This window comes from Sander vitreus, chromosome 11 (assembly GCF_031162955.1).
Source record: "Sander vitreus isolate 19-12246 chromosome 11, sanVit1, whole genome shotgun sequence".
Lineage (NCBI taxonomy): Eukaryota > Metazoa > Chordata > Actinopteri > Perciformes > Percidae > Sander > Sander vitreus.
In genome coordinates, this window is record NC_135865.1 from 13474274 (window position 1) to 13501466 (window position 27193).

The 27193-nt window shown below is 41.3% G+C and overlaps 1 protein-coding gene across 6 annotated transcripts in view; it reads right to left on the bottom strand.

Annotated features, from left to right (window-relative positions):
• Nucleotides 1-410: 410 nt before the first annotated feature.
• The window catches only part of dip2a (disco-interacting protein 2 homolog A), an 84811-nt gene continuing 58028 nt past the window's right edge, over nucleotides 411-27193 (bottom strand). For 2 of the 6 annotated variants that reach the window (XM_078261709.1, XM_078261704.1), the window contains 35 exons: nucleotides 26006-26275; nucleotides 23590-23727; nucleotides 22303-22344; nucleotides 19900-20019; nucleotides 18588-18785; nucleotides 18233-18324; nucleotides 17635-17745; nucleotides 16514-16637; nucleotides 16323-16432; nucleotides 16076-16178; nucleotides 15389-15453; nucleotides 14925-15018; nucleotides 14099-14218; nucleotides 13791-13905; nucleotides 13040-13179; nucleotides 12367-12503; nucleotides 12133-12213; nucleotides 11333-11460; nucleotides 11074-11188; nucleotides 10228-10429; nucleotides 10009-10118; nucleotides 9548-9628; nucleotides 9031-9148; nucleotides 8737-8858; nucleotides 8416-8527; nucleotides 8154-8263; nucleotides 7633-7763; nucleotides 7334-7502; nucleotides 6676-6846; nucleotides 4577-4638; nucleotides 3940-3997; nucleotides 3757-3831; nucleotides 3144-3318; nucleotides 2869-2992; nucleotides 411-2586 (listed from right to left, as the gene is read on the bottom strand). In XM_078261709.1, the coding sequence (XP_078117835.1) occupies nucleotides 2334-2586; nucleotides 2869-2992; nucleotides 3144-3318; nucleotides 3757-3831; nucleotides 3940-3997; nucleotides 4577-4638; nucleotides 6676-6846; nucleotides 7334-7502; nucleotides 7633-7763; nucleotides 8154-8263; nucleotides 8416-8527; nucleotides 8737-8858; nucleotides 9031-9148; nucleotides 9548-9628; nucleotides 10009-10118; nucleotides 10228-10429; nucleotides 11074-11188; nucleotides 11333-11460; nucleotides 12133-12213; nucleotides 12367-12503; nucleotides 13040-13179; nucleotides 13791-13905; nucleotides 14099-14218; nucleotides 14925-15018; nucleotides 15389-15453; nucleotides 16076-16178; nucleotides 16323-16432; nucleotides 16514-16637; nucleotides 17635-17745; nucleotides 18233-18324; nucleotides 18588-18785; nucleotides 19900-20019; nucleotides 22303-22344; nucleotides 23590-23727; nucleotides 26006-26275 (4376 nt within the window). In that variant the 3' untranslated portion in view covers nucleotides 411-2333. The remainder of the gene's footprint in view (nucleotides 2587-2868; nucleotides 2993-3143; nucleotides 3319-3756; nucleotides 3832-3939; nucleotides 3998-4576; nucleotides 4639-6675; nucleotides 6847-7333; nucleotides 7503-7632; nucleotides 7764-8153; nucleotides 8264-8415; nucleotides 8528-8736; nucleotides 8859-9030; nucleotides 9149-9547; nucleotides 9629-10008; nucleotides 10119-10227; nucleotides 10430-11073; nucleotides 11189-11332; nucleotides 11461-12132; nucleotides 12214-12366; nucleotides 12504-13039; nucleotides 13180-13790; nucleotides 13906-14098; nucleotides 14219-14924; nucleotides 15019-15388; nucleotides 15454-16075; nucleotides 16179-16322; nucleotides 16433-16513; nucleotides 16638-17634; nucleotides 17746-18232; nucleotides 18325-18587; nucleotides 18786-19899; nucleotides 20020-22302; nucleotides 22345-23589; nucleotides 23728-26005; nucleotides 26276-27193) is intronic. The other 4 variants (XM_078261705.1, XM_078261707.1, XM_078261706.1 and 1 more) reach the window with 4 other exon arrangements.

Here is a 27193-nt window from a genome sequence, read left to right on the forward strand (position 1 = left end):
TATTTTCGAATTGAGCTTTAAGGCACCAATGATAAACCTACGCAAGTTATTTCACAGAAGTGTGTGGGTGTAAAAAGACTGCGGTTGATTGATATGTCATTGACTCTTGGTAGTTTTGTTGATAATGGACCCCACAAACTTTGAATATTCTTTTTTTTTTAAGATAATTTTTTGGGCATTTTGGACTTTAATCGATGGGACAGCTGTATACAGGAAAGGGGCGATAGAGAGGGGTAAGACATGCAGCAAAGGGCCACAGGTCGGAATCGAACCCTGGGCCGCTGCTGTAAGGACTGAACCTTAGTACATGGGGCGCACGCTCTACCAGGTGAGCTAACAGGGCGCCCCGGACTTTGAATATTGTTATTGGACAGGACACCTGAATGTTCAGTTGCCAGAGAAGACAAACATTTCAAGTTAAAAGCACTTTTTTATTCATTAAGAAATCATGTTATGAAAATAATGACAACTAACCATATATCAGACAAATGTATCTTTCCATTATGTTAACAACAAAAGTTTGCTCTGGAGGATCTCAGCTGTCACCAGAACATAACCGTCTTCTCCATTTGCTCGGAGTGTGCTTCGTCTCATCCTGGAAGTGGCCAGTTCCCACTGTTCTTTCATATTATAAAATGTTTAGAAGGCTTTTCATGTCTCTTCCCAATGTCCACACATGAGAATATATTTCAAATAATCTTTGTTTGTGGGGGAGAAGTTCACATATATACCAGATTCAGTCTTTGTGTTATGCTTCATTTTGTCTCCTCTACCTTTTAATAATTTACACCAAACCTGTACATACTTACAGCAGGCTGGAGCCTGTTTCTGAAGGGATGCACACATAGAAAAAAGAAGCAACATACAGTGAAGTGCATCTTTACAAAGTCAATGTAATAAGGTGGGAGGTCAAGGTGTTACGAGCATATTAGACACTTGCCTTCATACAGTACATGCAACTCACAACATTGTTCAACTCGCATTCAACTTAATGGCACTCAAAACGAGGCTATGACATTCTGCATCAAAACCATACCAACTGCAATTTCTTCCAGTCTTTTGCTTTAAAACACACATTCAACACAACTGACAATAGGGACAGACAATAAAATATTATTGGAGTAAGAGTGTGTTTGTAATGGCTGATGTTATGATCAAGTATATTCATCTTAGCCAAAAAGATGAAAGATTGGGTGCAATAAGAGCAGGATTAACCATACCTAACCTCCCTCTGCATATTCCCTCCCTATCCAACAGCTGATAAACGTCACAAAATTGAGTTAAACAGGAGCTGGGATAGGAACAGGCAAACACTTAAGGCTTAATTCATATAATTATTTGGCACGTTGCCAATAGTAAGCAACCATTATATTCCTCGCCATCTCATGACTTCGAATGATCGGCACTTACTTTCTGCAGTCATTCAAAGCAACAGCTTTCACGTCACTCCTATTGCATTTTGTTCAGATAAAATAACTATATTACACATTTTAGATTTAGAAAAGAATGAGATTGAGTCACACAAAATCTATTTCTATTTTCTATGCGTTCTGTTACTGACACCACAAACTAAAAGGACTACTGCTGGACTGAGAAACGAATAACACTAACTGCCCCTCCGACACCACTGCTATGTGCTTCTTTGTTGATGCAATAACCTGATCTGAACTGAGTTGGAACACGAAAATCAGTGTTCACATTAGGGTGCAGTCTTATCAGGAGAGCTGCTCCTACAGATGTAGTGAAAATGTAGGTGGGATAGACAATCTTTTATGAAAAGCAGGTCAGATCTGCAACTGCACAGGAGGCTCTGTGAACACAAAACATATTAGCGCTAGTTTGAACCAGGGTTGGGGTACTGGCGTCAGTCCTGTTCTATGGCACAAGTGTATGGCAAACACAACTAACATTCATGATATTGGAGAGTGACAAAGTAAATTATGTTAATGGGACAGTGTAGTATTTTACCTTAACCACCTGCTGTACTGCTATTGGGTGTCCTGGGTTTAAGTAGCCAGACGCTCTATCATACATAAAAAATTCTCTTCAACTAAACCAAAACACCTTTAAAAGATTATTTGTTGAGGCAAGATATCCCAGGGAGAAACAGACATGAGGTTTGTGTCGATTTGATTTCTCTTGGAATTTTCTCTCCATTTTGCTGTGAAGTTTTGCATCCATGTTTCTTTCATATTTCCCCTCTGTGAGCTGAAAGAAGAGCTCGCTTTATTTCAACGGAAGCAACACTGACCCCGGGCCTGCTACAATTACGAGCCTCACATTGACTATCCTGCTGCCCCCTGTTGTGTGATAAACCATGTGGAGGGGAGCGCTCACATGTTGTAAGCCACATATATGGGGTCCAGCTGGTCGGCCAGGAATCCGTCTCTGAGGTGCATGCGTTGCTTCTCCCCTCTGGAGTTGATGGGGATGACGCCGGGGTCGACCACCACCACCACCCCTACGATGAGGTAGTGCTCCTCCAGCACCACGTTGGTGACCAGGGCCACCAGGTCCAGGGCCTCCTGCTCCGAGCCCTCCAGCTCCACAACCACCACCAGCAGGTTGGTCCAAGTGAACACCGCACTGGAGGGAGGGAGGAGGGAGTGGTGAACGCATGGAGGGAAGGAAGAAAAGAAAGGAGAGACAAATGCAAAGAAAAGATGAAAGGAGGAGGAAAGGAGATGAGCATAAGGGAAAGACAGTAGAAGGGGAAAAGCAAAAAAGGGCATGAGAGAAGTTAGAAGTCAGAATTTATGTTGCTAAACTTTATTTTGAATATAACATGGGTAAACGTGACTACATAATGGATCATTCAAACTAAATAGCAATAAAGTAGTGATCTAATAACTGATGTAAATTTCTCACCATTCAGCTATGCTCTTGTGAGAACGGATAACAGAGGTCTCGATGTCAATTGGGTGATACCTCATTCCCCTCAGCTCCAGAGTCTCATCAAGGGAGCCCACTACATAGAGGGCGTCATGGCGCTCTGATATAGTTTTGAGGTGACGTTGGAGAGAAAAGCAGGGGGTAGAAAATATCTTTAGTTTTCTGTGGTGACAAAAATCTAAGTACGAGTCCAGCTTACACTAAACGCAATGTAGTAACTGTGAGTTAGTGCGAGCACTTGTGATTCTCACCTCCACTGGCATCAGTCAGGTCCGTGCGCCGCAGGAAGCCCAGGTAGCCCGTCCTCGCCCAGACAGTCTGGGTGTCGCCGAAGCTGAGCTTGGTGTTGAAGTGGTCAGCATGCAGCGCCTCCTCACCGTAAACTGTGTAGTAGCCTGTGGCATTGTGAGGACTGCTCACCCAGACCTATTACACACAGAGAAATGACAGTTACACAAATGATCACACACATCTGGCGCTCTATCAAGTTATGGATCTAGTGTGTCATTGTCCAACATTTATATAAAAAGAGAATACATTTATTGACTGGTCTTCATTGGCAATACAATTACAAATACAAATGATTGCAACTGTTGTTTGTGTTGTTCCTTTTCTGCTTTGAAAATAACCAGTTTGTGTAATCTCTCTCCCTGAGAAATCTAGCAGGTTGTTCTAAATCTCTTACTCGGATTACAGAAATGAGTTGTTTCATGTTTGTATGAGGTTTAAGAGATCACTTAACTGCAGAAAGCCGACTGTAATTTTATAACGTAAGTGCATGTTAGTGCACTGATTGTAGGTCAAAACCAGGTGGAACAGGTGAGGGTGAAACAAGTGAAAAACAAAGATGACGCTGGGACTTACCTCTCCTAGATGGGAGTCTCCCAAGGGTCCTTTAGTTTCTGTATTGGCAATGATCACCTTCACTCCTGGAAGGATCTACAACAGCACACAGACCCATATTGATATCCCAAAGCTTTAGAAAAGGAGCAACCTTTTTGCAGTGTAGGGTCACAGTTGTTTGTAGTGTTTAACGTGATGACGTACCTTCCCAGACTCCATCAGTGGCAAGCTGTGTGGTGACCCTCTCTCTACCAGGCGAACCCTAAAGAAATAAAAGGGCAAAGTGAGCAATTGTATATGTCCATTTTTATTAAATTTGTCAACATGTAGAAAAATAAGTGCGAAAAACAGTCAAAAAGGTTCATTTTTAATATTTGATGTATTCATATGCTAGAAAATTATGTACTAGCATTTGTTGAAGAAAACTGAGTTATTCATAACTGTGTGTTAAATATTCAAAGCCAACCAGACACTTTCTGTGATTTGATTACTGGACCAATCAGGAACATCCCATCTGACTAGGAGGAGCGTAGCGTGAAAGGTTAAAAAAAATTGTGTAGAATTAATTATTATGTGTCTGCATCTGATCTGTATTATGCTAAATCTGAAGATTAAAACACTTTGTACTTAAGAAATAGAGTTTTGTTCGTCTGCGCCTCAGTGTCTGGTTCCTACAAATCTATTTAGTGGTTATTTATTCAAAGTTCAAGAAGACTGAACTGAAAGAAGAAAACCACAATGACACATTATATTTACAAAATGCATCAGATTGTCTGAACACTCTCAAAGGAAACTCTTGTTGTCCGTGGTCAGTCCAGTTAGCTGCAGTGGCGCCCCCTACCTATCATGTCGTAGAGCTCTCATGTCCACATAAACAGTAGTAGGGTCTGGTCCGGCTGTGCCCTGGAGAAAAAACAAGCAGAGTGGGACATGAGTGGATCATGTAACTGTTACAGCCCTGACATTAATGCTGCATGTTGCCTGAGTGGAGGTGGAAGCTGCTTATGATACAACTGTTGACAAAGCAGGGGGGGGGGCAGCCAGAAGCCAACCAGCCAGGCTACAATTGTTAGGACTTTGGCAAAACAACCATGTAGCTACAGACATTGTACCCACACAGTTAAATTCACCTGCTCTAATGCTGTCAGTTTGTTTTCATACACGTGTAGCATGGTTGGGAAACGCTACAGTGCCAGTTATTAGAGGACAACTAAAAAATATAAATGAACTGTAGTTTATTTCCTTCAAATGTTTATCTTATGTGACAAAAAGGCACACAATGTCAGAAAATGTGCACTAAATGAGCACCATTTGTTTTGATTAAATGTCTATAGGTCTGCAATGCACCTGAATTCTAATTGAGCTATTTCTCAAGTTATGATTCTGGTTGTCACATATTGATTCCTTCTGCTTTGGGATTTGTCATCATTACTGCTGTAAGACTAGTCACAATGCATTATGGTTTCCATCACTCCTTTGCCAGTGTGTAGCCAGAGCACAAGCTAGCATCGTTTCGCTGTACAGTCATCTGTGAGGTCAAAGCCAAACACAGAGCGGGCTGAACATCAACGAGACTCAATCCAGAGATTAGTCTTTGTCATAAATCCAAAGACAGCAGTCTGATAGGCCTTAGCCTAGATTAAAAATGCATCAATCAAGCATTCCTTCCTTTTATGACCCTGATCAACATGATCAGACTCCAATACAACTGAAAAGTCAAAACTGTGTGTAGTATTTGTTAATGAGGAGTTTCATTCTAAAGTGAAATATCAGCAATTTAAAGGGGAAAACAAATAAAGGGATAAAATAACTTCTCTCATAAATGGCTACTAGTATGGAAGAAAAGGCAACAGAACAACAGAATATTCATTATATAAATAAGTAAATAATCATTCTATCCACTACACAAACACTATGTGTGGTAAAATGTTGAAATATTGAGATTGTCAAAAACGATTAACCGTCTTTTCACTGGTAAAAAACAAACAAAAACACATTGTGGAATAATGATCATAAGGTTTGATATGGCATTCCCAAATTAACTTAATCACGGCAGAGTTCATGCTGCTAGCTCATGGTTTAATGTAGTAGCACATCACATATAACCTATCATTAAGCAATGGTTGAGAGAAAATGAATAGCGGTAAAGTAAAGCTGAAGCTTGTCAGAGAAAAAGAAAACCAGGAGAAAAAAAATCTGTGAATTAAGGTTAAGCACATTCAGAAATCATGCAAGTAAACAAACCTGCACATGAACACACAGACACAGGTGCGTGTGAGCACACGCGCACACACACACACACACACACACACACACACACACAGACACAGACACACACACAGACACACACACACACACACACACACACACACACACAGACCCAGCGGCAGCCCAATGAGCAAACAACAACTTTTATCCTACAGTTACCTGCTCAGCCAGTTTCCCTAACCTGTTGGGCTGACGGGACAGGGCAGGACAGATAAATAAAGATATATATGTATTTTATACGTGGATACACATGCACACACACACACACACACACACACACACACACACACACACACACACACACACAAAATCACCCGGGATAGGGAGAAACAAAACAAAAAAAGTCGAAGGGCCAGTCAGACTGAGAAGGGAACTTAGTGAATGGTGTTTTTCCCATCATTCAAAAAACGTATATATATTTATATATATAAAAAATATAAAGCATTATACATTTCCCTTCACTTCAAATTAGTTGGTAAAAAAAAAAAAAGTTTCCTATTTTATAATAAGCCACTTGCATCATCATCAACATTCAGTCTTTTAAAGTTCTGCCAATGTTGCACGGATTTGTTGGATGTTTATTTGAATTGTTGCATAGAGCCACTGCTAGTTTTGCCCCTAAAACATTGACCACCATGACATCTGGCCCTCTCCAACCCTCCTCCTGCTTACCTGCAAACATATCGCCACATTCACCCTACAGCCGAAGGTTGTGCTGACGGCACGTGATGAAAGCCCCAAGTCCTTAAAGATCTTTGAGAAGGACTGAGTGAGTGCTATGCGGGGCCTCTCCTCTGCTACCACCATGCACGTACGCACGCAAGACAGGTTCACATTTCGCAACTGGAGATAGAAAAAAGAAGAGTTGGATCAGTAAAAACTATAAAATAAATTAAGTGGAAATTGTGTGAAAACACTGCAGTGAAAGTAATAACGTAACATTCTTTCTCAATTTGCAAACATTCTTTCTCAATTTGCAAAGACGACTGTGGCTGCACGTAAACTAGGAGCAGACAAGATAAATGTAATGGTTGTATTTTCATATAAATAGAACTGTTTTATTAGATAGATTCTACTCATTAAACCACAGACATGATTTGTAAAAAAAATCCCAGTCTCAAGTGCTGCTGACAGCAATCAGCACGCAGATACAGAGTGAAGTAGCTCACCCCCGAGGACCCTGACTTTGTCTCAATAATCACAGTGCTGTAGCAGCAGCACCGCAGGGAAAAGGAGTCGTTGAACAAAACCCTTAAATTTAGTGGAAGAAAAAGCTGCAGTTTGTTGCTTCCCCAGTGACACCACTCAACACCTGAAGAGACAAACTGACCCGCAGTGCCTCGGTCTGTGAACCCAAGCCCTTGGTGCACATCTCCATGACTGAATACGAGCAGAAGGTGACGCGCACTTTGTACTGGCTGACTGCCGCAAGCCACAGAGACGCGTTGCTCTCCAGCTCCAGAGGGGGAACCAGGATCGACTGGTGGCCTGAGTACACACTGTAACCAGAAACATACATGCCAGAAATAAGGCTCAGCCAGAAAATAACTCAATGTTTATTCTACTAGCACAGGCACTTTAACACTGACAATTTTACTGTTATTCATTTGTTCAGAGCTGCTGGTTTACCTGCACAGGCACCAGAGAGCGAAGCCCAGGCCGCAGTAGGGGTCAAGACAGATGGCAATCTGCCGGGAAGGGTAGAGCTCACACTGCAGTTTGATGGAGCGACACAAGGCACTGGTGGCAGCGTGAGACATCTAGAGATAATGGTACACACGGAGACAAGATTGATGCATCAAAACTGGATCCTAGTGTACAATTTAACTTAAAAACAACTCCTTGAGCTTTTAGGGATCCATTATTTCAATGACAGACACCTTGGCAGTGTGTGGATGGTTGCTTGCTCAGAACGAAATTGTACTGTTAGCCAGTAAAACAAACCACTCTTTGGATAAACTACAGCCACAAACTGTGGACTTAAATGTGCCGAGGTTTACCAGATATTTTGTTAGCTTGGAATGACAGCAACCATGTCGTTTTTCTTAATTATGATCTCTATCTGAAAGACTGGTAGCATCCTGACATGACAGCCACACCCTAATTAAGAACCCAGATGGATCATGTGAGTCCTTCAACATTCAACATACTTTGACTCCTGCTAAGATGCCTGTTGTGGACACGCTGAAGTCCAGGTAAGCTAACATCTCTGGGGTCGGGGGCTTGTACATCTGGGGACTCTTCTTCCTGGGGAGGTCATCTGGAGGATGAACAGAGGGAGAGGAGGAATAGTACAACAGTTTTTAAAGCAGGTATAGAAATCCCAGACCATGTCCTTTTACTTAAAAACTATATATTCTTTGATGGCAACATGAGAACATAAAGTGTGTTGGGTATGTGTGTATAATTCACCTGTGTCCAGCACCATGGGCCAGCTCTTGGTGTCCACAGCAGCAGCAGCCTCTTTGGATTTCAGGAGCTTCATTATTGCTTGAGTGGTCAGGATACACACCGACTTACTGACCTTTAACACACAGATACTACAGTATTACTACATATATATTATATTAATTATTCACACAATTTTCACCCTTGCACAGAGCAGAGCTGACTTTGTATATAATTTAGTTTATTTATATAAAAAAACATACATTCACCAGGTTTAATGATTGTAATAACTGTGCAGAGAGGGATTCAATTAGCATTTTGATGCAGGTCAGCGGACTCTGTTACCTCAACAATCATCTTAACGGTGGGCAGGGTGGTCGCCAGGTTCTGGGGATGCGGGGGTCTGACAGTGACTGGCACACAGCCAGCATACAGGCAGCCGTAGAAGGTAGCAATCAGGTCGATTCCTGCACATAAATGTTTATACTCAATAATATTAAGAACTTTATTGAGTCTCTTCTGGTGTGTGATTATGATTAACAGACAGACTTAAAAAAGTGAAGACAGAGATAGTGAAGAACCAGCTGTGACACTAAAGAACAGATCTGAAAGGGCAAGTAGCATGGTAGCACCTCTTACCTGGTGGGTAGACGAGTGCCACGTGGTCTCCAGTGTTGAGGCGACCCATCAGTGCTGTAGCCACCCGCTCTGCCCGTTTGTGCAGCTGCAGACAGGAGGCTGTACTAGCCACTGTGCCCTGAGAAGCAAAAGATAAGAACACACGTTACATTCATTTACAACGCTATGCTACACTTTATTTAACAGGTATCAAAGTTGTAAGGTCAAGAAAATGGCCAGGCTTCATCGTCCTTAGATTCATCAACCGTTAGAGCGTTCTATCAAGCTTTCATTTTAATATCTCCTGTTGTATTAGGCCCATATTGCAAACCAATACTTTTTTTTTTGTTGCATCAGTGCAGGAAGTACCATAATTTATCAGTTATTAAATTAACTGAATTAGCCAATATAGGCAGAATAAGCTAATTGTTGGATCTATAAACAGTTTCTCAACTGAATTTACAGGAAATTAACTACATATGAATAAATATTGCCATGGCAAAACTAAATTATATATACTATGACGAAAAGGCAATACCTTAGCATTGAGAACGAGGAACAGAGGGTGGTCTGGAGTGGCCTGAGCTCTCCATTGCAGCACATCCTGTATGTACAGGAACTATAGGAGAGAGAGACACACACAAGTTTAACTACAGAGACATGAGAGTAACGCACAAAAAAGACAGACACAAACTGAGACAGTGATGAATCGCTACACAAACAATGAAGAATTAATGGAGCATGGTGGCACAAGGTGGTAGGGTACAATATATGTGAAACTTAAGAGTGATGGATGCAATACATGATGGAAGCTGAATCTGAATTACACAACACCTGTGTTAATACAGACAGCTCAGACAGCAGGGAGTCAAAACCATGTCCATCATCTCCGTCAGCTGTATGTATTTCAGATTCCACTCCCTCCAGTAGAGATCCTTACCTGTGTCTGCAGCGTATGTGTGCAGGTGATGAGTGGGTGAAATGAGGACGACTATCTACCTTACGTGCCTGGTCATTGTCCTCTAGCTGTGCCACGTCTCTCCCACAGGCCTGTGCTATCCTCTTGCCTGCCACCAGGTTGCCCACTATCATAGAAGCAGGACCGACCTCTGTCCAGCACAACCACATTCAGTGAAGTTAGATCTTACATTCATATCAGAGTCTTCATGCTAAGTTTGTTTTTAAACCAGATCCATGCATGGACATCTGTTGGTCTACCTGGCTGTTTTTGTCTTGGCTTGGGCAGGTTGGTGACACATGTGTGAGGGCACATGAGGACGTTGCAAGGGTGCAAGGCGCCCTCCAGGAAGCGCTGTTTGGTCTCAGATATATGAATGCCGCCCAGGGGAGCCTTGGGAAGTGTGTTGGCAGGCACCAGAGCCAGGCAGTACACCCCAACCTGGTGGATGCTGTCTATGGCCTGGAAACAGACAAGTAACACATGCAAAAACAGAGAACTGGAGATCACCAAACTGTCAAATAAATCAGAGGAAAGTGTTTCAATGTTAATATAAAAACAAAACAAAACTGGAGCTTTGTGTTTTTCACAGTCCAGTTTTAGTTTCACTAAACACCATAAGGGATGTTTTCACTGGCAGTTATTCTTGTTTTAATATTAATCTTGTTTATATGCACGTGTCGATTAGAAAATAATTCAAATCAAGGAAAAAATAGACTTCTAAATAGATTTCTTCAGCTGTGACTGGGGCTTAAAGGGACCATAACAGTGGTTGTGTATTCTTAATGCATTCAAGGAATCTTTAACATTCAAGATGAAAAAAAAAAAAAAGATTTACTGTATTAATTATTTAAAGCAAGTTTAAAGGTTCTGCAAATTGGATTTTATATGGAACTGACATGATAACCAATAATGATCTCCTTCAAAGTGGAAAATCAATCTAAACCCTTATGGCATGCTGTAGAAAACAGTAAGCAAGGAGTATTATTAACTAAGTATACCCAATTTGCACTTACTAAAATAAAACATGCAGACCCACTAGTATAGTCCTTCAGTTAGCTGTGACTAGGTGATAAGATGTGAAAAAGACAGAGCACAGTGAGCACCTGAAGGACGCGGCTCATCCACTGGAAGCTGTCTTCCTCGGAGGCGTCTGGCCTCTGCTCTGCCACAACAACGATCCTCTCATCATGCAGCACAGACAAAGAAAACACTGCTATCCTGGAACACACAACATAAAAAACACTGTTACAGCTGGATTGTACTCATCCAATCAAACTGTCAGTGGAGAGTTAGAATCCAGTGCAGATTAGACATACTCTCTATATGAGAGATATGTAGAGCAGTGCAGAGTTTTTCTTTTACCTCCCCCTGTACACAAACTTCATGGGCTCCACTGCCAGTGCTGTGGCAACCACATCATCTGCATTGTGTCTCCGCCCACTGACCACCATCAGCCCATCCATCTTCCCCACAACAAACACAAGGCTGTCCTGGTGGGAAACACAAAGCACATACGGTACTGTTAGATGGGTAGATCTTGACATTTACCCCAATCTAATACTAATAATAATCAGCTGTATAAAATATGATTCTCTCCTTGCTGATAAAAGTGTAAAAAACAATGACAGCTGTTCGTCTAAACAAACAACTTAAGGTTTCTAAGTAATCAGCCCTCACAGTGGACAGTTTTCATTGGAACTGCACTACTGCAGAACAGAGAGGTCTGTGAATTATCCAGAGTAACTGGGATGTTGTTTCTGGAAAGACACTGAAGTTGAATTTCTTTGTAGAAATTATTTTTTAGCTGAAATGAACTTCCATTTTCCTCCATTGTATTGAGGTCCCAGCAAAAGCCTCAGATGCACATTGTATATCTCAAACATACAACTTAAACTATTTGCATGGCTAGATACTCCTAAAGGCTAGTGTTTGTGATTTGATTAAACTAACTCTGTACCAGGGGCACGCTGAGAAAATATAAAAAAGATATGACACTGAATGTCACAGATTGATGATTTAAGACAATTGAAGTATATTTGAGGTTTAAGCAGATATGTCCTAAGGTAGCATGTGCTGCCAAAACTACAAACAACCATGTTTGAAACAGGGCTATCTTAATACTATAAGACATCAAAACTTCCTATTAATGAGGTGGAACTTACGGGGCCCACAAAGCCCAGCAGTGAGGTCCTGGTAAATGGTCTGTCGCTGACGGGAATCCCAGATGATGTTACTGGAATGGTCTGCAAGTAGAAACAACACTGTTAAAAACACACATTTGTGGATGAAGTACAAATGTCCAATGCCTCTTCTTGAAATAACTCATACATGAGAAAGTACACGTAAGCATTTGCACTCTGGATTCATTTAAACAGTTCCAGAAATAAGTCACTAACCTCGAAGATGTTCTTGGTCATGCCCGGGAGGCCGTAGTAAGCTACACCCGTGCTACCTGAGTTGACGCAGATCTCTCCAACCTCGTCTGTCTGACAGAGATAGGGTGTCCCCTCCACCCGCACCACACAAACCAGAGCTGGAGACACATAATGATGACAGCAGGGTGGGACATAATAAAATATCATTTAAAGTAGATGTCTAAATTGGTCCATAGATTTCTGTTGAATTACTTATTTCTTAACTTCTGAGGAAAAAGTGAAAATCTTTCAATAAGGAAATGTTCATTATTAGTTCAAGTTTATTTCAGCAAAATTACATTTTTATAATTGTCAGCAAGGTGTTTTGTAATTAACAAATGTTATATGAAGAGGCCTTTGAGCTGCCTAATGTTTTGTCATAAACACCTTGACAACTCAAAATCAGCAGATACACATCAACAGATGCTTAAGATGCCATTAAATAAGATAGTAAAAGCATTATTGCTACATTTTTAAATGTCAACATTTACATAGGTAGTTTTTCTTTCCATTTATATCCTACAAAATCTTATCTGATCACCTCCATTCTCTGGGGACATACAGTGCTGTCATTATAAAAAAAATGTTTTTCATCTTAAGCATTATACTCATTAACGGCAGCAAAAATATGAATACGCAGTGCAGTGTACTGTACCTCCAGGCATGACCTGTCCCACATCCTGCACTGTGAGGACGGAGAGTTTCTCCTCTGTGTCCACACGGATCACACTGTGGCTCAGCCCACCCATAGACAGCACCGCCTTCCCAGGAGGAGGAACACCCATTTCTGGAGGTCTGCAGGACATAGACATTATTGCAGTTACACTCGTTATTAGTGAACACAGCGAAACACATGGAAAGACTTGCTCAATACATCTGTCACTCATTCCTCTTCATTTCCCTTGCCTTTTATGGCAGAGAAAAATCAAACAAATGATTCCAGTTCTATCTTTGTTCATCAAATACCGTTTTTTTTAAACAGAAGACTGAGCCATCCATTGCCTTAGTACATCTTTATTGCAACAGTACTGACACCTTAAAAAAGAAAGCATATGGTTTTGATGGAATATTGACGACCATGTGAATCTGTGAGATAAAGACTCTGGATCCATTACATTTTTAGACTTTCACGTATTAAGTACTTAAGTATTTCACTTATTTATATAAGTCTAGCCATGTGTTTTTAGTCTGTCTGTCACCCTAATCCTTCTCCATGACTAAGCCCCGTGATCAGCAAAAAGCTGAGACATCCTATACTTCCTCTCCGTGTTAAAGAAGCACAAATCTCCCTCCTCTTGCTGCAGAATCCAGCTAATGTTGCAAACGCAGTGTGATTTAATAGCACAGTAAGGCAAAGTGGTGACACGTTGCTTTTGTTCCTATAGGGTGCAGTAAAGGCAGCTCACCTGCGGATGGCGACAGTCATGGCTTCTGAAGAGCTGGCACATGGACAGATCACCTCAGGTCGCAGCCCACGTGCCTGAAACACGTTAAGGAAGGCGTCGCAGGAGGATATCGACCCTGTGATAACACACACACACACACACACACACACACACACACACACACACACACACACACACACACACACACACACACACACACACACATCCAGTCAAACCAAACACAAACAACAAATCAATGATAATCTCTTGTGGCTTCAGGGTGATTATAAAGGTTATTTTATTGAATGAGAATCTGCAGGTGGACTCACAAGGGTTAGCTCCGTCGGCTACGATGAGCATGCGCAGCGAGCTCAGGCTGATGTCTCTCTGGTCTCTCTGGGCCAACAGAGACCAGTGCATGTCCCTCGACTTCACCACTGCAACCCGCGCTGTGCAAAGGGACACAAAGACAAAAGAGACAGGCTCACAATAGAATCACCCAATCAACACCTCTGTCATTCAGCTTGACAGCCAATCACAAATAACAAAATCTGACAGCAAATAGCAGCACTGTCTGACTCAGTTGCCAACAGGTGACTAAGCAAAGCTCAGACCAGAAAGGAGATGTATTTTTGCAGGGCAGCAGGGCAGCAGGCCTCCCATCCTCGACCTCCACCAGGCTAATACACTGAACTAGAAATCAATCAAGTCCAACAAACTATTGCTTTAATCTATCCTCCGCTGTCAAACGTGCAGTGAGAATCAAAACGGTTATGAGAAACACACTCCCTCTGGAAGTAAAACTTGGTCTTATTCAGGCTTACAGACACTAAAAACAATAACAAAATGTTGGGTAAACTAGCATTTCACCATCAAGCAAGCTACCAAAGCATTTTTCTCTAAGTATTTATTACTTAGAACTTTACTTTATTGTGAATAACCTGTACTGTATGCATATATGTGTGCCACTTTGTAAGTATGATACAATGCACTATAATAAATAAATAATACATTTCCATACTGAATAACAAAAAAAAAATGGGTTTATCCTACAATAAGATAAAATTAGATTTGTTTATCCTGTATTAACGCCCTCTTCATAGGGCTGAGATGCAGCAAGCGGAGTAACGGAGAAAAGTGACAATTGACCCTCACCTTTGTATGTGTGCACCTTCTGTATCCAGGAGAGGGGGTTGACTTTCATCAGGGAGTAAGGAATGCTAATCACGTGCATCCGATTCATGACACTCTGCCATGAAAACAGACGAGCATCGCATGAGCAACAAAATATGTCAGAAGTTACCGTATCTGGTTGGGTCATTTTAGGAATTTAAACGTGGACAAGCAGGTGATACATGGGCTGTATATAAATTCCACGGCATGTTTGAAACCAGAGCTGGGTTAGGTATGTGTTAGAAGTCACAGAATATTATGAGAAAAGATGCTTTTGCACATCAGGAGCTCATTAGTTTGAATGCGTTTACATATTGATAAAGTCCTCATAGGAAAGAAGTCAGTCATATAAATCAGAATCAATTTTATCAGCAAACTGAGCATGGATCTATTCTATTTCTAATAACCCTCCTATTAGCTTTGCCAGATGGTTCAATGCCACTCACAGTAAGAACACCATGCCATAATCCTGCTTCTCTCTTGAAGTCCAGGACGTTGGTTATGGTCTCAGCTGCAAATCAAAAAAATGAGACATTTAATCTGACATTCCTATTCTTCACTAGAGCAATCACACATCATCTGATTGAACAAAAAACAAGCTCTGTAATGATGAGAACAGTACTGTAACATTATTAGTTCAGTGACGCCCCAAACTAAGTTTCAGAAACAGACCTGGAGAGTTTTCTCGAGGCTGCTGGTGCAGTTAGGTGTTATTTAGGGCAAAACCGGGACACTTAAGGAGAGAAGGTGCCCAGCCTTACATTCTCAGAAAGAAACACAACCAGCTGAGCAGCTGCATTTATCAAACTAGACTGTAATTACACTCTGATAGGATCTGTGAGCAACATGAAGGGGAAATTCTATAATATCATCAATTATAAAATAGGTTGTTTTTTTATTTATGAATGTGCTCTGCATTATCTAACCTGCAGTATAAATAATAAGAAAACAACACAGCAATTCCAAAAGGTCAAGCCCAATGTATGCTTTTCGTTTGCATATTCCTACATTTTTATCATTACTAAATCTGGTTAAGTCCATCGCTCGATCGCTTTCTTTAGCATATGCTACCGCCACCAACTGAATGCCTTTCTCCACAGAGCAAAATTAAATATGCATAGTGTCCTCCTCACCTTCAGTGTAGCCGCAGGCCTGTGTAAGGGCGTGACAGTGAGCCAGCATGGCTGAATGGGACACTGTGATCCCCATGGTGCTGCCCTCCTTGCTGGTTTTATACTGGATGTTAGAAACATTGGAACAGTTCCATTAAAAAAAAAGGCATTGATGATATGAAAAAGAAGAGTACCTAATGAATAGTAGCTACAAAATATTATCAATCAATGTGTGCTTTATTGGTAACATCAATTAAACTACACTTACCTCTATGTAGGCTATGGCATTACTGGCTTCCCGTATTGGAGGATGCCAGTCTTTCGGAGGCTTCACAACATGTTTTCCATCTGTCACAAACCACAGCAACCGCGGCCAGCCTGCAGAGACGGAGACATTAAGTTAGTTCAAACCGAATGTAACTATACCAACAGACAGTCAAAATGAAAATAAAACTGTACCTTTGAAAGTGGCTACCTCCCCCGTTTGTGCTTTGGGCAAGCCTTTCTGACAAGCATCAGTGGTTAGTGCCAATGTGACACCACAGCTGCCCAACAGAAAGCCAATCTGTTGACTTCCTGCATCCTGGGGGACCAAAGAGGATGAAAAACTGAAGTTCATACTGGCAAAAACTTTGGCAAACAGTGTCTGTCACAATCAACTATTAGGAATTCAGAACATGAAAGCTTTGTGGAAAGACGCTCTGAGAGAATTTGGGGATTCTAACAGAGAGAAAGAAGGACGATGACTTAAGAAGAAACCTTAGAGCATCTTACATCAAAGAAGCAGCAGGTTAGAAAGCAGAGTGATGGCTAATCACTATTAAAAACTATACCACTGAGCATCAAAGCCCAATCATAGCAGGAATGGAGCTCAAGATCTGACACACACTCACTCATATTTGATTGGCTGTGCAAATTAGCTTACAGCTAGACTCGTGCTGAGCAAACCATGCTGTGCAGAAAAGAGGGTGGAAATGTGAGATACTGGGTGGGAGCAAAAACAAAAAGAGGATGAAAAAGGGGATAGAAAAATAAAGAAGGCTTGAAAGAGAGAGGAAAAATGTGAGTCGACAGAGTGAGCTAATGAGTTTCTGACTCCCAATAATAGTTGGCCTGTGATCTAATATTTTAACTGGAATTACACATAATTTCATCTCACTCAAATCTCATTAATTACAGCACAGCGTCATCCAACAGCATGCTTATGAAGGGCAAACAAGAACAGGCATTAATATTTAGCCTGTGTAACGGATGTGGATGAATTTGGTTGGTAGATGTGCTGGAAACTGCGATGCATCATAATACTCTGTAATTAGAACATTTGAAAGACAATGCTGCGGCTGGGGATGTAATCATGCAACGCATTACCAAGAAGCAAGATGTTCTTTGGCTCAAACAGATATTCTGGGATATTGGAATAAATTGTAAATATCTACATTTAAACAACTGTGCACAACTTTTAAGGGTCTCATTTATAGGTCAAATGTCCAGCAGGGGTCACTCCTGCTCTTCACTGTCTATGTAGAATCACACATATTAAAAATGTCCACACATTCCCAGGAGATTGTATTTGCCTTTACCTTTCTGGTAAGCGGCACTTCGATAGGCACAGGTACCAGCTCTGCCAGGAGACAGCCGTAGAAGGCCACCATGAACATCACTGGATCGTTGTTGGGGAAAACAAGTGCAACCTACAGGTGTAGCACAGACACGATATGTTACGGTACAATGTTATGCAGTTCCTGCTTTAAGTTAAAGAATAGAAGGCAAGGGGCATGGTGTGTAGCAACTATCATGGACAAGATCTGAAACCAAACATTTGCTTCCTCCCTCAAGTAATGACGTGATATTATATTTGTAAAGACATAACACAAACATGAGAACTTATTGGTTAAAAATTGAGCACTGAGATGCAGCCTTCTGTAAGGGAGCAATCAGAAATATCAATATTTCAAGTAGGCTGAGGGGATTATAATATGATCTCAGTGTAAGCTTCTTAGCTGGGTTATTTCAACCCATTTCATTTTCAACACTTGAAATTGTGTTTAATGTTCAGAGAAATGCAGTCTTGCACATGCTGAATATTGTATTAGGAGCCTCAGCCAAATGCTTGAAATGCAACAAGAACTGTTATATACAACTGACCATTGGACACTCTCATTTTATCTCATGACTTACTCTGTCTCCGGGCATGAGCAAAGGCTCATTTCTGGTGCTCAGCTTGTTAAGAAGAGTGTATGCCAGTTTCTGACTACGGGTCCATAGTTTACCTACAGAGGTAAAGATACAGTGTAAATACTTTACTTTTAACAACCCCAGACCCATAAATCAATATGCAAACACACAAAATAGCTTAAAATAACAGTATTACAGTATGACAGTATTACAGTATTACAAAATAAGGTATCTAGAGACAAGATGCAGGCACTTCCTTGTCCATTATTTGCAAAGAGAAAACCCACAAAGAATGGATGACAGGAGTTGATATTGTTTTTCTAAATTCTGAGCCAATCATTCACAGGTTGATACCTACCATAGGTGAGTGTGTAGACAGGCTTGCCAGCATTGTCGAGTGCCGTCAGACAGGGGCTTTTGGGCTGAGTGGTGCCCCATCGTTGTAAGGCTGCTGGCAAGGAGGGAGGCCAGTTGTTGACCACCCCAAGAGGCTCTCCTTCCAAGGGACTTGTGTGCTGGCCTTCTGGCTTTGGCTGGTTGGGATCTATCTGCTGGACTAAATGGGGAAAAGAATGGGGCATCAGTGTGAGTGTGGTTCAATGTATGTTTTTGGCTGTGAATTACAAAGGAATGGTAAATTTAATTAATTAACTCTTTTAAAATATGGCAAGGTAATAATAGGAGTGTCGGGATTGAAAGACACTGACGATGGGAGTGATGGAAGAGGAAAAACTACAGGATTAAATGTGAGCTAAGAAACAAAGAGAAACCTGTGCCTTTCAATATGCCGTAGCTCCTTTTATCCTTGACTTTCCCTTCCTCCATGCACACTACTCGCTCTTTGGGTTGACTTGACTTGACTCTCTATCACTATTCTCCCCTCACACTCTCCTGAAGCTGGCAAGATGTCCGCCGCCAAATAAAACACCTTCATCAGGAACAGATAGTGTTAAGCCTGCTGCCATTTCAGCTCTGTGTGTTTTTCTGCTCGCACCAAGCAGACCATCGGGGCTTGCCATGCCACAGCTTCTGTGCCAGACTCAGGGAGGCTTTACAATGACCTGCTGATGTATTACTATTCCTCTTGCGTATTCATTTTCACAGTATTTATTCAGCTTGGCAGAGTACCACCCAAAACCCACGATGGGCTGGTTAAAATGGAGGAAATGGTTAGAGAGGGCTGGTCCACTGGTGTGTGTGTGTGTGTGTGTGTGTGTGTGTGTGTGTGTGTGTGTGTGTGTGTGTGTGTGTGTGTGTGTGTGTATGTGTGTGTGTGTGTGTGTGTATTCCCTAACCACTCCCTTAGCACACCTGGTGGTCTCAGCTCCACCAAAAGATAACAACCCGTGATCTAAAAGTGTACCTTGACTGTTTATTTGTGAGACGTGGTGAGGTCAATAGACATTTTTATCTCGGCTGCAACAATAATTAAATTAAATAACCAATACTGAAGCTGAAAACTCCACTGAAAGCTACAAAGAAATTAGACAACATCTTGAAGTGGATGTGGCTGTCACACTCAAAGAAGCAGGAGTGGTTATATCAAATACATCCTTTAACTGCTGAAGTGTCGGATTGATATGCTGGTCACACCACAGAAAGACGGATGCTTTTTTTTCATGATTTATTGATTTAATAGAAGCAATGTAATTACTTTCAGGCCATCTTACCATCCAAAAGCTCCTCAAAGTCGTCCACAAAGAACTCTCGTAATGGCGGTCGCTTTGGTCTCTTCAGAGTGTTGAGCAGCTGCTGGATTTTGGAGGAGACGCGACTGTTGACTGGTACACCTTCACAATGAGATTGGAGGGGATGAAAAGAAAAGGGTATATGTAGATAGAAAAGACATATGTAGACAAATTGATTGAAAGATGGATGAAATAAAGGAATGGATGAGAGGAGGCGAGATAAGAAAAGAAAAGAGAAAAGGTCAGTGTGGTGCTCTAATGCGATAGAGGATAACCAGCTCACATTGCAGCAAGACAACAAAACAGTGAACCTCGAGCTCACAGGAGAGGTCGAAGGTTACAGTCTTTCAGTCCAGATACTGTAGAATCACCGACAAACCTCACAGGCTATAAATCAGAAAATGAGGAGCCTCCTCGCCTGCTGCCTAGCAACAAAGATGGCCTCCCTACAGTAAGTAATTCATGAGGTGTCTCAAAATGTGTCTATTTCACATACGCTCGGCAAAACTGATAATTGTGGGAGGCTAAAACCAACCATATGCCCAGCAAAGTCAAAATATATACAAGTCATCTAATTTGTATGTTAAAATTGCTGAACCAGAAGAAGAAAGCAATACTTAAAGCAGGACAGGAGAGAAACAACAGACTCAAAATGAGAGAAGAGGGGAGGTGTCCAGTTAGATTTCCCTCACATTTGAGACATGGATGTGCAGACTATAATCATCATCGGACATCATTTCCCCCATATGAATTCGTACTTAGTTTGGGAGGAGTGGTCTGTGGCAGACATTCCAGACAGCCACAGGAGACGAAGGCCACAGCTGCACCCAGCTTGCCTGATCTATCTTACTATAATAAGCCTGCCTCAGACAGACTCTGCCTCCCTAATGTAGGGACAGATGCACTGGGAGTTGATGTGTAGGGGTCAGCTCTTCACCTGATGGGCCAATTAGAAAACCCCAGACACATAAGAAAACATCTTAGGGCCCTGAACCCCATGCGCTCAAGCGTCATCTTTATATCACAGCCAACCAGGACCCACCTGTGACGATGACTATAATTACCATTTTCATGATTTCATAATGTATCCACCCACAGCATTACATTTATGGAGCAAACACTGGCTGTTGTTTAATTTTAGGGGGAAATGGCACACCAGGTGTTTGCAGTAATATGTATATAAAATAAACACAATTGTATTTACCAACAAGCTAAGACCATAACAAAGATGGTAGTTTGCTAGACAATGAGCAAGGCTGGCTATCCTACATTTTTCTTATTGTTAATGAATCCCATGGAAAGACCAAAACCAACAATGTGTTAGTTCTGTGTTAGTCCGGCTCCAAATATTTTTGACTTCCTTACCCTGTCTGTGGCTCTAAGCCCCAAGCTCCTTTGTTCCTACTGAAGCCAAAAAAAACTATTCAAAACAGTTTACAATACATAGTTTAATTTTAAGTAAGTAATTTCCTGAAGCAGCTGGGCATTGTAGTTTTTAATCAAACGCTACTCAAAACAGAGGAGCATTTGTTGTGGACTTTTTTTAGCCACGGATCAATAAACATTTGGTGCTCTTGTGAGTTTGTACGATAAATTGACTCAAAATAAACTACGGTGCAAATTTTTATCATAATTGTTGTATTTTTGTACAACTAATTGAAGTCTATGGCACAGAAGAATAAGCTATATCAGACTTTGGATACACAGACAATACTTCTTAATAGGATTAATTGTTGGTTTTGGCTTTTTCATGATATTTGTTGAGAAAAATGCATGACAGTATGCATGCTCCATCAACACATACAGCGTCACTATCCGAGTCCAGATGGAACCAAAGTTACTGTGTGGCCTGTTTTCTACACCCAACTATGTGTTGTTATTAAAATGGCAACAGTGCTAGACAGCTGCCATCAAAGAAACCACTGTGTGGCTACAGGCTAACAGGCTTGTGTCACAGAGTATAGTGAGAAACATAGACTGACAAGTCCTAGTGTCTCAGTGTGAGCGCAGAAACCAGTATGTCAACATGCTAATTATTCACAACCTCAAATTAATTGTTACACCTGTCATGGAAAAGATTGTGCTTTAACATAATCAGTTTGAAGAGCATATAGGTAAGACATCTGCGCTAAAGCCTTTGGCAACACACTCAGCTATACACACACACACACACACACACACACACACACACACACACACACACACAAACACACACAGGAATCAAATTCACTGTAGCTTTGCATATACTTTTGGAAAATACAGTTTGGACAAGTGCTCGACCTGACAGTGGAGGCAAAGGCAGCAACACACACAAACACAAATGCTCACGCAGCAGAGTGCACACATAAAAGACTGTCATAGAGTTGGAAGAACAGTTATAAATACCATCCATTAAACTGAGGGATCCTTCACTTCTCCACTCACAGCCTGGAGGAGAGACACATCAGGATGTCAATGAAACACTCCTGCTAACTTTTTCCGTGTGAAATGTGAACGTGTTAATGTGATAGAGAAATCTACCAGCAGCCAAACGTAGGTGAGAGTAGGCTTATAAAGCACTAAGACACAGACTGTTGTTGTGGTACCATAACAACAAAGATAGGATTTCTAGCTATTTAAGCTATTTTTGTCATTTTTTAATGACTTGGGTGCAAAAACTTGCATAGGCAGCGTGGGTTTGAAACATCTTGAACACTAAACAGAAGACAGAAGGGACAAAAATGACACTGTTTACATCTTTTTAAAACTCCCTTCCCTTTTATGTGTCAGCAAGGTGGGCTGGTTTAGCATTTATTAGCAGTGAAAACCCAGACAACACACACATTCCTAATGACAGATGATGGATGGCAGGAAGGTAATAGCTCTGCTGAAGCAGTGTTCCAGTTTTCTGGCTGCTAGCTTATTAAATACATTGGACATTGATTTAAAGTAGCATTTCAGCTCTGATGTTGAATGATTGAAGATGGAAGGGTGACAGGAAACATTGGTGGTGCTTTTAGGGACTGCTCATCTATGGCATCTATGATAGTCATCCATGGCAACTCTCTGAAGACAATAAAACTTGGTGTGTACACTGTAAAATCTTACATGCATGAAACAAGTTCACTTAATACCAGAAAAAAAACCCAGTTCATTTAATTTGTATTTTATGCATCGTAATGACACATCCTCTTGGTTTGATTTCACTGGTTACCCATCTCTACACTGCACAGAATCCAATTGTCAATATCTGTGATGGCCCATCTGGAAACTGCATACTTGACTGTGCTGTTTGAAAAATGTATGATGTTTTGGTGGCTGTTATATTTATGCACTGATTCACTAACAACATGACAAGAACTGAATCACCTCTGATAATGTGGTTTAAAACTCTGACTGAAAGAAGAATTTTCTTTGCCTTTTTAGTACTCAAGTGAATCAATTCCTGTATAAATCATTATAAAATAATGTACTTTTATTAGTGTCAATGACATATTAAGCATCAAGGAAGAAACATAGTGTTTTTTGGGGGGTTGGAGAGCTGCAGTGTTACTATGGCAACACAAGAGGGTCAGTCAGCAGCTTGTGCCAGTCTGAAGGCAGACTGAAAAGACAGAGGGATAGTCAGCAGGGGAGAAAGGGAGGTTACTGTGTGTGTGTGTGTGTGTGTGTGTGTGAGTAAAAAAAACTCACCATCTGCAGTCTCCATGACGCTGGTGTGATGGATGTAGCCCCGGGAAACGCCTCGCACCGAGGCCACCTGGGGCCGCTCCGCATGAAGCGAGGAGCGTTCCGACAGCCCCGTCACATCAGGGGGCGCTGAGTGGTTATCTGTGATGAGTGGGGCGTCGGGGGTTAAAAGGTCAAACGCCAGGCCTACTTTGGGCTATCGTTACTAAATGAAAATCAACTTCATGAGCCCGCAAACAAACTGATCTGATATTTTGATAATCGATTCATCGGTTTGAGTAATTTTTTTATAAAAGAAAAGCTTCCAGCTTCTAATATGTGAATATTTTCTAGTTTATTTATTCCTCCTGTCTATGACAGTAAACTGAGAAACGTTGACTTGTGGACAAAACAAGACATTTGAGTTTGTCATCTTGGGCTTTGAAAAACATTTTTCATAATTTTCCTGACATTTTATAACCAAACAATTAATCGAGAAAATAATCCACAGATTAATCCACAACAAAAATAATAGTTAGTTGCTGCTCTAATTGAGAAGCTAAAAGCCTTTTTGTCATTTGCAAGTGAAGAGTGTTCAACTGCAGAATAGTGTGTTTTAACTAGGATTTCACATTTTACCTGCATTTTTAACTACCTGCCATGGTAATGAATGAATGGTTTCTATTCAGCAGATACATTCCCCTCAGTGAGTAACATTGCATTATATTAAGATGTGTTTCTGATATTCATCCCCCCCCGTTTGTAAATGGGGTGGGCAAAATATTAGAAACACCTCTCAATATAATGTTCACCACCACTGCAAACTACAACCTCAATAATAAACATGTAGTTTAAACAATACCTCTCTGACAGTGTCAATCAAAACTGAACATCATTATTTTTGTAAAGGTAGAATTTATGGCTGGGTTGTTGTATTGGATTGCATTAGATTTAACAGGTGTACTTGATAAAGTAAGAGGGAGTATAGGTGCTTTGGTATGGTGTGATGGGAACTGCGTTTAAATTGTAAACCTAATAACACTAAAGTGCTATGGTAACACAGTGTTGATGGAACCAAAACAAACTGCTGTAGCCTAAATTATGGTTATAGAGAACTGAGGGCTGATGTTCCCCTCTAAAATACCTTATACATGTACTGTATTAACTTAATATAACATGTGCACAGAACAAATGTGTTTTTTTCAAAACGTGTGATAGCATAGCCTACTAGTCATTTGTCTTTTGGTGAAGTGAATGACAGACAGAACCAGAGTTTGAGGGGTCAAGGAACAAGGAAGGAAGGATAATATAAGACATTTATTTACAACTCCATTCAGCACCAGTCACTGCTGCTATTTTATGACAGCAACCTTGAGGGGAGACAGGCTGGACAGACATCCAACAGCACCATCCTAATAGGATATCGTTCTACCAGCAGACACACACACACACACACACACACACACACACACACACACACACACACACACACACACACACACACACACACACACACACACACACACACACACACACAGACGAGCAAGACACCATCTTACTTTGCTGCTGCTGCGTGAGAGACGAATAGAGATGAATCCACTGAATCTCATTGACTAGCTTGTGACACTCAAATGGCAACGTGGAACGAGTAACTGGCGGGGAAGTGGCCGTGAGCCCTTTTACATGACTGAATGACAGGGAGATGGCAGACGGAGACGACTAATTAGAGAGACGTGAATTAAAACTTTGTTGCTGGTTTCCTTTGTCTTGCCTCATCAAGTGCTTTTGTGTATCTGGAGGGAGATAAAGCTTCGGCAGTAGCAGATGTTTAAGACACCGCTGTCTGCTATTGAGCTACAGTTATAGAAAAACTGTGGAATGGAAAAAGTAAAATAGTCTGTTTTGACAGACTGTGATTTATGTTTATATTTAGATGAGGCTTGTTAAAGGACTGTATGTGAATGAAGGCAATACAACTTTTTTACGTAAAGGTTTTTTTGGGGGGGCATTTTAGGCCTTTATTTGACGGGACAGCTGATGACTGGAAAGGGGAGAGAGAGACGGGGATGACATGCAGCAAAGGGCCACAGGTCGGACTCGAACCCGGGACGCTGCGGTAAAGACTGAGCCTTAGTGCATGGGGGCGCATGCTCAACCAGGTGAGCTAGCAGTGCACCCCAAAGGCATACAAATTTAAATCAGGAATCTTCCACGAGCACACTTGAACAGTGAGAACACTAAGAATAAAACAATTTAAAAACACCTAATACTGTTTCCTTGCCTGGCATGAAAATGTTATATTATTCTAGTTCTCCAATACCTTCCTAGTTCAGCTAACTCACGGGATGAGGGCGCTGCATGAATTAAAAGGGAACAAGAACATACAGATCGACCAGCCGTAATGTGATGCCAAATGAGTGAGACTGCGTGTGTCACTGACCTAGCTGGGTGTGTGCCATAAGGTCGGCCAGTGCGGTAGCTGCGGCGTTGGCGTTGAGGGCTGCGTGGGCAGTGGTGTTGGTGGTGGTGACAGATCTCCCTCCCGGGTGGGATGAGGTGGATGACGCGGAGGATGAGGTGGACGAACCCTGGATGACACGGTTAAACCAGTGCTCAACGGCTAGGTGGCCGTGGCCCTGGTAGGGCGTGGAGGTGGCCAGACGTCCCTGCCGGCGCAGCGAGCCCTCGTCTTCCGACGCTGAGGAGGTGTCTGTTTGACAGGTCAAGACAGGGCAGCGTCACAACAGTGGGCAAAGACATGGGACGGAGGAGTTAGATGATATGCTGATATTATATATTCGACTTATGCATACTGTACTGGAGAGAGTACATTTTAAGCTTGTAGGACAGCCAGATGATTTCAATGGAGATGAAAGTTATTAAACTGAGGGATGCTTGTTGTTAAATGTATTATTGCTTCACTGGTATGAATTGAGTATGAATTTGATATTTGATTGCCTATAAAAGTAGCCATACAAACACAAAGTATAACGTTGCCCACTGAACCTATGTGTACTATATGAATGATAAAGTATGACTTTGACAACATATAATATAGAAAAGTAAAGTACTGTACACAAGGGGTTGTAGTGAGGTGCTGATCACTGGAAGTAGACTTGAAAGTAGGAAAAAAGTGTCAAACAATCAGGCTTTCTTCAAGGCTTGACGTCCGAAACGTCATCGGAGTTAAAGAGAAATGCGATTGAAGCCAGAGTGTGCTTCAGTATTTTTCCCATTTTCAAGACTTCGACAACAGACAGACCAGAGTTTTTCATATTTGTGGATGACAAGAATGTCAAAAAGAAGAGTTTGTGTTTTTACACACTGAAAGTAGACTTGAATTAACTTAATTAAAAGGAATACGACTAACAAAGGCAGCTTTTTGAGAGACATATTTATGGTACAAACTATACAAAGTCATATTTTTACAATAGCTATAACTAAGCAGTTATAAGAACTTATAAATTGTATGTATGTTGAATTACAGTCCTCAAAAATATGGATGTTAAAAAAATACAGTGACAAAAAAATGTGATGTGTTTTTGCATCGGGGCATTTACATATCACCTAACTAATACTGATACTGCTGAAGCTGCTTGAATGTGTTACCTCAAAATAATTCATACAC